Here is a 13713-nt window from a genome sequence, read left to right on the forward strand (position 1 = left end):
ATTTACTATTAAATATTTCTAATGTAAAATTATGCCAAACTAGCTCATACAATGTTTCATTGAGAATTTCACATTTTTTAAACAAGATAAACTACTTAGTACCAATTTTTTTGGTTACACCACATTGACATTCTTACTACAATCCCCTAAAAATGATCTTAAAATTGATTAAAAATTAAAAAGTTAGACTTGGTCCTCAAAATAGAGAATGTATGCAAGTAATTTGCTTATTTATTTTGAAACTGTAACCTTTTTGAATGGATTTAAACGGCATGGACACGTAAAAATGAGCTACACATCGTTGACTCATAAACAAATGTTTTTCACTAGCATTGCTTTTGAAACCCGAGGCCTGTTGCACAAAGCAAGTTGAACAATCTCTAGTTTGCAGAGTAAACTTCAGGCTGACAAATTTAAATAAATTCATACTGGTTAAGATCAAGTCAGTCATGATTGATATGAGCTTTCTTTGTTAACTCAGGGTTTAGTGATTTACTCTGGACCGCGCTCAACAAACAGCCAATCACATGACACAAGAGAGTCAATTATCCAATTCTTTGCTGAAGATTAAGCTTTTATTATCAGAAATATAATGAATTTAAACACATCCACAAGGCCAAAATAAACTGCTGATACAGTGAAAGTTTGAGAAGACTAAAAGCAAATATTATCATATAAATGTAAATCAGTCAACTTGTTTTAATAATGTAGGTTTACCAACAGCTCAAAAGAAATAGTAAGTTATCATAGAAACAAAACCTGATCAAAATCACCTCCTTGAGCTTAAAACCTCAGTGTTTGCTCAATCAAAACAAAAAGTCACTGGGTAAAAAACAAAACTGACTGTGTAAAATGCCTCGCTTGCTTTATACTGGTATTTAATTAGACATGATTACATCTGAATTGTCATTTTGACATGTAGTGTTTTACTTACATTTTAAACTACTCAAAATGAATGAATCAGGAATCATCAGCAGCATACATTGAAAAAGTCTGCTGTAAAAGTTGAATATAAAAAAGGCTGATAGCATGCTGTAAAATATAGATACTTAAAATAAAGCTGCATGTAATTGTTTAAAATTCTATCTAATCTGCACAATTCCATAAACATGTTCTGTATTTTAATTATTCCTTTTCCTTGGTGTTAACTTCAGTGTGATGGGAACCTTTGGCTGGAAAACAGGAGTCAGCTCTAGAGGGATCTGAAAAGAAAAATATACATTCTTCATTAAAAAACAAAACAGCCTCATGTGATGACTGACCATCAGTGAACCAACCTGCGTCTCTTTACATGTTTCCAAACTGAAGTTCTGTAGCAGCTTCACAACAAGAAGCTTCACGATCATTAGAGCAAACCTCATCCCAATGCAGTTTCGAGGCCCGAGTCCAAAAGGCATGAAAGCGTACTGGAGAAACTCAGACTTATTCTCTGGACTGAACCTGCGGAGATTTATCAGAAACAACTTCAGTTTTGCAATTCTTGCATCGATGAGAACGTTTTAATACTGTAAAATTCATATGTTTTTCAGAAAAACTGTGGCAAGGAAAGAACATCACCTCTCAGGCCTGAACTCCTGAGGAGAATCCCAGAGCTGCGGGTCACGATTTAAAACATATGTAGGAATTGCAACCAGTGTGTCCTTTGGTATGGTGATGCCATTTAGCTCTACAGTCTTCTTACAGACCCTTTCCAAGCGAGGGGCAGTGGGAAGGAGACGCATTGACTCATTTATAGACATTTCCAAGTAATCCATTTTCATCAATGCATCGTATGAGATGGGAGTCTGAAGAATACAAAAAAAAAAGATATTTCTAATGAATATAATGATTTTGTTTAACTTTCTTCACATTCCTAAAACAGCTGAAGCTTTAAACCTGCCTTGAACTAGAAACTATACAAAATGTGAAGGGAGAATGAAGTGTTCTCACATCAAGAGGGAAGTTTTTGTCAATCTCCTCCACCAGCTTTTCCAGGCAGTCGGGGTTAGTAGCAAGATTATGGAGGAGGAAAGAGAGAGTCGTGCTTGTTGTCTCATAACCGCCCAGGATAAAAATGAAGGATTGGGAGAGAATCTCATGGTCTGTTAATCCTAGTAAATTACCCCCAAAAAAGCATATTTAAAAACAAGTCACATCCCTGATGGTCATATGGATATTATAGAAAAATACAGTCTGTAATGTCAAAATGTCTCTAGGACCTTTTACTGGTTGTTCACTTGTGGTGTCTTTCGCTTGATCATCAGGTATTTGATTCTGGATCATGAGCCTGAGAAAGTCTACTCGACCCTGATTAAAAAAAACACAACATAATATTACCTCTCACTGCTTCCATATTCCCCTCCAACCCTAGCGTTTATTTTTTGAACAATGTTATAAACTGTAGTAGTCAAACTTTAGCATTGCCTCCTTATGATTGCCTCATTTCTAAGTTGCTTTGGATAAAAGTGTCTAGTAAATGAGTAAATGTAATTTTAATCATAATCTATGCTGCATCAGCATCTCTGCGAAATCTAAATTTGGATCTGAAGAGTGCAAAAAAGATGACAAACATACATTTGAATCCTTGTGCTCGTCCTTTATCTTTCTCAGGGCCGTGTAGAAGAAATTCATAATTGACCTTGAAAACACACTTATTCCCATTTTCCCCAAAAGATTTGCAATGGAGGGGAATAAAGCTGAAAGAAGTGTCAGACTTCATGTTAAAATGAATAGCTATAAAACATAAATACAAATCAACAATAAAAAAGCTCATTGTAATTACAAAAAATATATACATACTCAAAAAAAGAATTAAAGGACTGAACAGACTGAACTTTAAAAAGTTCTTTATGTTGGTAACAAAGGGATCATCGGGGTTATTAATAGAGTCGATGTCAACGCTAAAAGATGAGCTGGTGACCACATCTAAACTGTATGGAGCGACAACTCTGAAAAACAAAAATATAATATAATGGTCATTTATGTTTGCTTGTAATAATAATCATTTGCAATAATCAGTCAAATTTATTGATGAATGATATTAATTTGATTAGTTTTACACACCGAAAATAAGTTTTGTGTGAAACTTCTGCATTAAAATGCGAAAGTAAAGTTCATGTTTAAAGTAATGAACAAAGTTATAAAGGAAATGTGTCACATACTCTTTTATTTTAACCGGCTGCTCGTGGTCTCTCTTTTGCATATTTTTAATAAACCGATCAGCATGTGTCATGGCTATAGGAAATATCTGAAACACATTTAAAACAAGCGTTACTTCATAGAAACAACAATTAAATCAACATCAAATAATATAAAAATATTATATAGCAGTCAAAGAAGTGCTTATTAACAAAAATATTCTACATCACAATTTCAGTTTTCATTTTTGCATGAACTATGCCTTGAGGAGTTAGTTCACCTCCAAATAAATATTCTGTTAATAATTACTCACCTGAAAAATTCGCTGAGAAATCTTTGCCCATCTTAACACAAATTAAGATATTTTGGAAGAAATGCAAGAGCTCCAATACAAAGGCAACACACAAGCTTGGTAAATGTGCACCCTGATCTGATGTGTTTTAACAGTTTTTGGGTGCACACAAATGTTCTTTGTATGATTAGTTGAGGCGTCATGGTGGCGCAGTGGGTAGCACAATCTCCTCACAGCAAGAATGTCGCTAACTCGAGGCTCAGCTCGGTCAGTTAGCTTTTCTGTGTAAAGTTTGCATGTTCTCCCTGTGCTCACTAGCCATGGGCCGGTATAAGATTCTGACCGTATGATAACCTTGGATAAAAATATTACGGTTTCATAGTATCACGGTATTGTGATTACTGCTTTTAAATCTTTTCTTTAATTGTCTGGGAAAAAATATTTTTTCCCCCTTTGAAAACAATATATATTATTTTTTGGATATCGTTGTCCTAAAAAAAAATTCAATATAAAATCTCATACATACCTTAGAAATGGTATTACAGAAAATTTTGGCGGCTTTAAAACTTTTCCAAACGGTTATCGTCTCATGCCTGGTGCTCGTGTAGGTCCAAAGACATGTGGTATAGGTGAATTGAGTAAGCTAATTTGTCCGTAGTGTATGAGTGTGTATGAATGTTTCCCAGTGATGGGTTGCAGCTGGAAGGGAATCCGCTGTGTAAAACATATGCGGTTAGCGGTTCAACCTGTTGTGGTGACCACAGAATAATTAAGGGACTACACCGAAAAGAAAATGACTGAATGAATGATTAGTTGAAACACTGAAGTCACATGGAATGTTTTGGTTCCTTTTCTGGATTTTAAACACATCACGAACCTCATTGTCTATGGAGGACTAAAGAGCTCTCTGATTTAATCTCAAACATATTAATTTGTGTTCAGAGGATGAAGGAGGGACTCAGGGGATTGGAAAAGGATGGGGGTAAATACTTAATAACAGCACTTTCATTTTTGGGTGAACCTTTAAAGTCCTTCACTGTACCTCCTTCAGCCGGCCACTAGTGAAATATGGAGAGAGTGTACCACGGATTCGCTTCCACCTCTCATCTTTAACTGCAGATATTCCATCAGCAAGGGGGCCAGCAAGATCCACATTTACTTCCTGGAATAAATATAAAATTTATATATTTTTTAATTGTTGCATTTTTATTGGGTAATACAGCACTAATGCACTTAATGTTGTTATGACCCTTTGAACCTTCTAGTACAATTGTGGTGTCCTCACCCTTCGGTTAGTGAAGGTAGAATAACATTCTTTCACCATAATCGTTTTGATCATTTCCAAGTCTGTGACCATTAGTATCGGCAGTCTTCCATCATAGATCCTAATCAATGAAAAAAATAACAAATACCATGCCATTGAAACATTTGGTATCAGGTCAGTAATCATAATAATCATCAGTAACTATATATATATATAGGGCTCAACAAGAAAGGACTGCCTGATGGCCTGGGGCCAGCGTGAAAGATACTTAGGACAGTAGACAGGATAATAACTGTTCTGCCTTGTCACTAAGGCTTCATTTGCCTGGAACTATTTATCAATTACGTGCAAATGCAGTCTTAGAATCGAGAAATAGTCTGTGCTTTTAAGCATTTAAATGCCACCATCTCTGTAATGTCGTAACATCATACTGCTTTTCAATTTCTTTTCTGATTGGATGTTGTGAGCACGTTATTTTTTTCCATTAATCTGGCAACAAACAGTACACTGAAGAGCCGACAACACGGCGGCAACATCAAATTATGAGGTTAAAAGAAAACAACTGTTTCTAACATCATGAAGCAGACATTTATGCGGGTGCAACTCAACAAAAACATGAAGTGATGTTTTGCAGTTTACAGTTAGCAGCCACCTTTTGTTAAATAAATAAGTAGTCCAATAAAATACCTGCACATTTTCCATACTACTCTTTTTGTTTGCATAACACTTTGAATTTTGCTCGTTTTACATTTATTAACATTTGTAAAATCTTTAAAGTCAAGAATTTTAACACATTCTTTAAAATATGTGGCTAAAAAACACAACGTTTTTTTTTGTTTGTTTTTCACGGTGGGGCCAGTAAGAATTTGCCAGGGTAAGTAAAAATCTGAACCACTGACCTGATGAGGCCAGTATAAAAAGTCCTTAGTGTCGAACCCTGCTATATATATATATATCGCAATAAATCTGACTAAAAGAAACATTCATATTTAATGACAGACCAATGAAAGCTGTTATAAAACATTTTCATTATTAATTGATTATACTATAAAATATAAGTTTTTTAATGATCATTATTATTCAGTATTTTGACATAACCTTTTTAACTAATCAATCATACAGTGAATTGTATAACTGAGACTTACCCCCATACTTTTCCATACTTCTTGGCACACTCCATATCGAAATTAAAAAAGCCCTAAAATATATTTGAATATAGACATTTAATTACTGAGAGATAAAAACAAATATTATTGTTCTATGATAATTCAAATACAAATTATTCTAGATATTTTTACAGTAATTAAATAATGAAATACTCACTTTAGTGTACGAGAGAAATGTGCCAAAAAAAGGCCAGGGTCTTGGTCCTGGAATTCCCAGTTTTTTGAAAAATCCATGTGGCCAAACACCATACCTAGTGTGTGGTCAGTAACAAAGATATTAGATTACAAACAGACAAGAGATATATAAACAAAGATCATAAATTGTATTAACTGTAGTGTGATACAATATACGACTTGACACACACCTATTATTTAAAGGAATATTTTAAACAGAAAAAATTACTTCACAACAGAATATTGCATCACAATTAGCTGTTATTAGTAATGTTACCTGTTATTGTAAATAATTACTCACATATACAGGAGGGTTATAACCAGAAACACCAGGGTCCATGTCACAGACAGAGATGAGAGATCAATCATTGTAAATCACTGTATTCTTCAGTGTAGTGGCCTTAAACACACCGGTGCTGTTGGTTTGCATTTGTATTTATTCCCGTTCCGCCGGAGGATGATCCAGAAGTGGGCGTAGAATACAGGCGTGAATGAAGACCAAATAAGGAATGAATCAACATACATTTTCCCTTTTTGAGCAATGATAAACAGTCATAAACCGTCAGTAATGCATTTATTATGAATAATGACGAAAGGCACACACCCACAAAACCAAAGTTCGGCTTGAGTGTTAAACAGAGTATCACGTGGATTTTACTCACCTCAGAGCAGAGCAAAACCTAAGCAAAACCTGAGACTCAACAAACCTTTATTTTACTCAACACGTTAGCGCGTCCCTCCAGCTGCAGGCCCGCAGAACTACACACGTTTTAGGCACACACAATCTAGGACACACAATCTAGGCAAACCATATATGGTTACGACGAATGTTAAAGTTATAACGTCTTTTTGGACATCGTCATCGATATATTTGGATATATATGATTAATAAGTATTGTACACAATAAACAATAGTGTTTACTTTACTTTATTTCACAAATATTGCGACTGAGACGGCCGAATGGGGAGCATTGTTTCCGATGGTTATTCAATATAAGTGAACAGTTTTTAATCAGTCATTATAGCTGATCAATCTTTATTACCTGACAATAATATGGCGGATACTGGTTTCCTGGCCTTGCTGAATGATCTCATTTGGACAGGTTTAATTTATATAATGGATTAATTTATGATGAAGGAAATAATAGCTTAAGTTAATATAGGCAATAATACATTATATGTAATAAAAATCTTTTTACATGTAACAAATGTATAACACTATATTAATATGTGACTCAAGCCAGTGGCGCCCCCAGAAAATTTTCTTAGGGGTGGCCAGAAGAGGCCGCACTAAATCTTGGGGTGGCACACAAAAAAAATAATGAATTCAGTGTAATGTTATATTTTTGTTTCTGGTAAATGAAATAATGTAGTTTTTATTAATTTAATTAATTCTACTTGAAATATTGCAATTTATTCTTTGAAATAATTCAGCAAGTACATGTGCAAACCAAATAAAAATCTATGTTTAGTTTAAAAACACTTTTCATATACTGTATAAATAACTTCTTTTTTTTACGTGCCTTTATTGTACATCATACGAGATATGCCATGTCTAAAATTAATGAAGATTAATGAGTTTATTATTCCCAGAGATGGGTTGCAGCTGGAAGGGCATCCACTGTGTCAAAATGTGCTAGATAAGTTGGCGGTTCATTATGCTGTGGTGACCCTGGATTAATAAAGGGACTAAGCCGAAAAGAAAATTAATGAAAGAATAATGAGTTTATTAATTACCCAAACAAATGAACAAACTGAACAAAAGGGATTACTATACACACTCACTATACCTAATAATATTATTTTATCCATATTGCTTTTTGAACCATTTTATTAATGCAGCTTCTTCTATTGATATACTGTACTGTAGCTTAAGGTAAATATTAAATAGCCATTGCTGTCTATTGAAGGTGTGTGCGTGCTGTCAAGGACGATCGGGGAGGGTAGTAGTGGTGGTTCTAGTTTAAATGACACCCTGGGCGAACCACCCTATACACCCCCACCTCTCTTGAATTGTTAGATTTGTTATTCAATAAATATAACAATTTATTTATATTTATTCTAAATAAATACAATTAATATTAATATACAATTATTATTCTAAATAAATAACAGAAATCAGTCCTAAATATTACTGGAAAGCAACAACTGGAGTGATATGCCAAGATCACTTAAGAAACCTTTTGCATGAAAATTAATTATGACAATTCTAAAGAATACAAAAAAATGTATTATAGAATTATCTGTGATCTTAGACCAGATCATGGCTGAGAAATCATGTTATGAAGTCTTACCTCCCTGAATCATTATCCCTCCTTTCTGCTTTAAAGGCATGCTTAGTGAAAGTAACATCATCATCATCATCATCATCATCATCATCATCATATTATATAAACTTTAAACAACTTTCAAAACTCGCTGCGTGCCGACACCTCTGCACAAAAGGCTGTTACTCCGGTTTCACGGCGCATGAGCGGTGCCTATTATGTCGGCGTGCATGCAAACAACCAACCGGGATTCACAAAGGAGTGCGTGAGGCGCGCGGGAATGGTTTTCCGCGCGCATGCGTCAGTTTGCTTTCACCAGCATTGAACCAGAGGGGGAGAGCTACGTCGGTAACACCAACAATAATTTAGTGACTGCATTTTATTTATTTATTTATCTAAATATTGGGAATTTATGAGTTCATTTAAGTCAATAATGTCAACCGCAAAATTATATTGGGGTGGCCACAGGGGTGGCCAGAGTTTACCGAGGGGTGGCCGTGGCCACCCCTGGCCACCCCTTGGAGGCGCCCCTGACTCAAGCGATTTAATAGTGTTTATTAGCTTAATTTTCTAATAACCTTTTAATTAATGATTTCCCACATTTAATACTGTAGTAATTTAATACTAACGTTACAGTAATAGGAAACAAATAGGAACAAATTAACTATTAATAAAAAATCATAAGTGTATATATATATATCCACACACACACACACACACACACACACACACACACACACACACACACACACACACACACACATATATATATATATATATATATATATATATATACATATACATACATATATATATAACAGCTTTAACAGTGACAGTTTAGTTAAATAGTAGTTTATATATAAACTTATGATTATAATCACTTAAGATAATTAGTTTATAACTATATATTGTTTAAATGGTTAACTATAGTAGGCTAATTTATTTTAAAGTGACATATTATTGTTTGCTTTTTTATATTTTACAACAAAGTGATTTTAACCAAGTATGATAATATTAAGAGCTTGAATTAGTTTATTACACTTAATCCAACAATTAGACGGTCTATTATGTTTTCTTTGTGTATATGGACACATTAATAAAGTCATACGTTTCTTTAACCAATTATTTTTATTTACATAATTTAAGTTCAAAAACTGCAGAGATGTTAAAATGATCGTTAAGATATAATAATAATAATGACTGAAATGGGAAACCATATCTGTGAAATTCAATAGATGGCGATAATGCTAAAGAGTTAGTTACCATATATGGTTTGCCTAGATTGTGTGTCCTAGATTGTGTGTGCCTCAAACGTGTGTGGTTCTGCGGGCCTGCAGCTGGATATTATTGGAGTCCCTTTGTACTTTCACGGTATAGTGAAACCCTTTGTCAAACCCGAAACTTAATCAAACATCAAACATGTTATCAATATTTGATAAAACCCGCGCTTTTCACTACACTGACCAGCTGATATACGCCTTCAGATTTTACGTAGCACATATAAAAGAGACAAACTTTAATCACAGATTAACGTTAATGTTTCACTCACACGGGTATTCAGTAATGAACTGATGACTCATTAATATGGTTCATAATATTTGCCATTAATCCTTACTGAAAAGATGTTTTACACGCAGAACTGATGTAATTTCTCTAGTGAATTGTAAATATGTACAGAGGGCGCCACGTGATCGTGTTTGTTACTGGCTGTTTCGGATGTCTGTTGGAAACCTACCAATCAGTGGGCGTTGCACAGCCTATGGAATTAACATTTATCAGTGAGACATAAAATCATATATTGTTGACAGAGTAACTATATTTTTTTACATTACACGTATTAAATCTATAAGCTTTTTTGTCAGTCTGCATCTAAAAGTCCAGAACATGTGTGATGAAGTAATCATATTATTTGAGATAATTTATACACAGTGGGAATGTTGTAGTGTTTTAGTCATTTATTAATAATTAATTGTATATGGTTTATATATATATATATATATATATATATATATATATATATATATATATATATATATATATATATATATATATATATATATATATATATATATATATATATAGACACACACACACAATTTTTTTTGAAAAACTATTTATTTGAAATTATTTCCCAAGGAGGAAGTACTGAAATGTATTTTGTATGAAATACTTCTTCAAGTTAAATCTTGTATGGAGAATGAGTCACATGCATTGCTCAGGTCACATGTGATTTTTTTTCCAGAATAAAGGAATAAATATATCTTGACTTCTGTTCGGAGGGTCTCTTTTATCATCTCTGATCTTTAGTTCTTATTTTCTATTGGATTTGGGTCAGGTGATTGGTTGGGCCATTTTAACAGCTTCATTTTATTTTTCTGAAAGCAATCGAGAGTTTAATTATCATTTGGTAATGTAGATGTTGGAGTGAAGCAGTTAATATTCATGTATATTTGTGAGGAGCAGGGTTGCTTTCTAAAATCTGAAAGATTTCAGCTAATGTCTGGGCTTATCAAGCCAACTTAGACCTCCCTTCCTTCATGTGTTTAATGCTTTTTCATTGTCATTTCACACCTTTTTCTGAACAAATTAGTTTTGTTTTCTTTAATGTATGGAATCCTTTGGTTGTCACTGACATCTGGTGAAAGTTTCAAGTTAACAGCACCTTTAGAAATATGTTTTCTAAAAAACGGTGGCATATTTGATACTTATTTTAACTGCTGTATATGAAATTCATACACTAAGATGTTTAAACAAATTCTGGTTTCATTACTGATTTACTGTTTCATATTTACATTTCATATGCAACCCATGACACACAAATGTATTGTTAGGCGTTTATCTATGGACCAGTAAGCTCAGATGTTTAGATTCCCCCAAAGAGAAAATCCACTTTATGCAAAATGACTCAAGATATTATTTTGGATGTTTGTGAATTTGTCATTAAAACAAAATTCTTTCATCATATCTTTTGCTATATCAAGGTTTCAAATCCATAAAGACAAACTATACTATACATTAAGGCATTAGTCAGCTCTAAATTTAAAGTTAAATTTACCATTTATCATTTTTAACAGGGCGGCTCAGTGGATAGGACTTTCGCCACACAGCAAGAAGGTCACTGGTTTAATTACCGACTGGTCCAGTTGCCAGTTCTGTGTGGAGTTTACACGTTCTCCCCGTGTTGGCATGGGTTTCCTCTAGGTACTCCAGTTTCCCTAACAGTCCAAAGACGTGCGGTATAGGTGAATTGGATAAACTAAATTGGACGTGTGTCTGAATGCAACTGTATGCGTGTTTCCCAGTCCTGGGTTGCGGCTGGAGAACATATGCCATATAGTTGGTGGTTTATTCCGCTGTGACTAGCCCTGATAAATAAGGGCCTAAGCCAAAGGATAATTAATAAATAAGTGAATTATTTTAAAATCTACGGTTTTATTAGTATTATTTTGTGAAACGTTTATACATCTCATTTATGTTTCGATATTGATTTAATGTTTTATGATTATAAACCAAGTAGTTTTTATTTCAGAGCAGATGTAAAAGAAAAAAAAGATTGGAAAAAAGTTACATTTATCCCTTAATCTAATTAATAGTAGAGGTATTTTGTTCAGCTACTAAGAGTTAATTAATTACACATCATTTATACAGCAATCAGTGCTTGGTTTATAATGTTGTATATTTGACATATACAGTACAATTGTATTGTTATTTTGACATGCTGTTGCACTTACGTTTCAAATAGTATAAAACAAATCACAAAATAAATGAATCAGGATTCATCAGCATCATAAATTAAAAAGGATGCTGTACAGGTTAAATATAAAAAAGACTGATAGCATACGAAAAATTGTTTAAAATTCTATCTATCTATCTATCTATCTATCTGTCTGTCTGTCTGTCTGTCTGTCTGTCTGTCTGTCTGTCTGTCTGTCTGTCTGTCAGTCTATTCTAAAATAATCTGCACAATCACATAAACATGTTCTGTATTTTAATTATTCCTTTTCCTTGGTGTTAACTTCAGTGTGATGGGAACCTTTGGCTGAAAAACAGGATTCAGCTCTAGAGGGATCTGAAAAAAAAAAAAAAATTCTTAATTAAAAAACAAAACAGCCTCATTGACACTTTGTGATCACTGACTATGATCAGTGTACCAACCTGCGTTTCTTTACATGTTTCTACACTGAAGTTCTGTAGCAGCTTCACAACAAGAAGCTTCACGATCATTAGAGCAAACCTCATCCCAATGCAGTTTCGAGGCCCGAGTCCAAAAGGCATGAAAGCGTACTGGAGAAACTCAGACTTATTCTCTGGACTGAACCTGCAGAGAGGAATCAGCAAGTTTCGTAATTCTTCAGTTTAATACTTCTTACATCTATAAAAATGTTTTTTTAAGCATTCTTTTTATTAACATTGCAAAATGTATATGTAAGGAAAACTGAGGTGAGAAAAACTGTGGCAAGGAAAGAAACGTTCAGAATTTACATGCATCACCTTTCAGGCCTGAACTCATGAGGGGAATCCCAGAGCTGCGGGTCTTGATTTAAAACATATGTAGGAATTGTAATCATTGTGTCCTTTGGTATGGTGATGCCATTCATCTCTACAGTCTTCTTACAGACCCTTTCCAAGCGTGGGGCAGTGGGTAGGAGACGCATTGACTCATTTATAGACATTTCCAAGTAATCCATTTTCATCAATGCATCGTATGAGATGGGAGTCTGACAAATACAAAAAACAAGATATTTCTAATGAATATAATGATTTTGTTTAATTTTCTTCATGTTCCTAAAACAGTTGAAGCTCTAAATCTGCCTTGATCTAGACTCTTTACCAGGGGTTCTCAAACTGTGGTACATGTATCACTCGTGGATACGCAGGCTTCCTTCTCAGGAATCACTGAATAATGAAATAAAAAAATGAATACACTTAGCCCTTTGATGCACAACAATACCACTGATGTCATCAGCATTTGTTTCCTGGAGCCTACGATCACGATGTAAGCAGTGTCCCCCAGGGGTGAGAGCGAACTTATAAGGAGCGTTGTCTCCTCCTGGGGCATTTGCACATGGCACCTCTTTAACAGACATTTTTCGAGCTGCTGGTTGGGAGACACCTAACGCATTCATTTTTATGTGCAATTTTTAATTAACTCTTTAAAAGTGTATTTTTAATTTAAACAATAAAGGTTTTTATTTATACCTGTAAGCAGAGTACAATGTTAATGTTCAAACTATGTCTAATGTTTAAAGTGGCTGACAATAACAAATATTCTTATTAGAAATGAATTATTTTTGAACTGTGCAGAAGCGGCTGCATAATTATGCCCACTACACTGTATTTGTCTGTTACTGTACTGGGGTGCGTTTCCCAAACAATGACGTGACTCGCAGCTGAACTATCAAGGTACAATGCATCGTTTGGGAAAAGAACGAT

The 13713-nt window shown here is 34.1% G+C and overlaps 2 protein-coding genes across 7 annotated transcripts in view; both read right to left on the bottom strand.

Moving 5' to 3' along the window:
- Positions 1 to 548: 548 nt before the first annotated feature.
- Positions 549 to 9924, bottom strand: cyp3c3 (cytochrome P450, family 3, subfamily c, polypeptide 3). Of its 2 annotated transcripts, none has more exon segments than NM_001007400.2 (14): positions 549 to 1202; positions 1278 to 1440; positions 1558 to 1784; positions 1930 to 2090; positions 2199 to 2286; positions 2554 to 2675; positions 2779 to 2927; positions 3141 to 3226; positions 4452 to 4571; positions 4695 to 4794; positions 5819 to 5871; positions 5997 to 6090; positions 6315 to 6429; positions 9830 to 9924. In NM_001007400.2, coding segments are annotated over 13 exon segments (1512 nt in total). In that variant the 5' UTR covers positions 6383 to 6429; positions 9830 to 9924; the 3' UTR covers positions 549 to 1121.
- A 2329-nt stretch (positions 9925 to 12253) lies between these two features.
- The window catches only part of cyp3c2 (cytochrome P450, family 3, subfamily c, polypeptide 2), a 29452-nt gene continuing 27992 nt past the window's right edge, over positions 12254 to 13713 (bottom strand). For 4 of the 5 annotated variants that reach the window (XM_073944932.1, XM_073944933.1, XM_068219341.2 and 1 more), the window contains 3 exons: positions 12772 to 12998; positions 12436 to 12598; positions 12254 to 12349 (listed from right to left, as the gene is read on the bottom strand). In XM_073944932.1, coding sequence (XP_073801033.1) covers positions 12269 to 12349; positions 12436 to 12598; positions 12772 to 12998 — 471 coding nt within the window. In that variant the 3' untranslated portion in view covers positions 12254 to 12268. Of the gene's footprint in view, positions 12350 to 12435; positions 12599 to 12771; positions 12999 to 13111; positions 13177 to 13713 lie in introns of all 5 variants that reach the window. The other variant, XR_012401156.1, reaches the window with a different exon arrangement.

This window comes from Danio rerio, chromosome 3, assembly GCF_049306965.1.
Source record: "Danio rerio strain Tuebingen ecotype United States chromosome 3, GRCz12tu, whole genome shotgun sequence".
Taxonomy (NCBI): domain Eukaryota; kingdom Metazoa; phylum Chordata; class Actinopteri; order Cypriniformes; family Danionidae; genus Danio; species Danio rerio.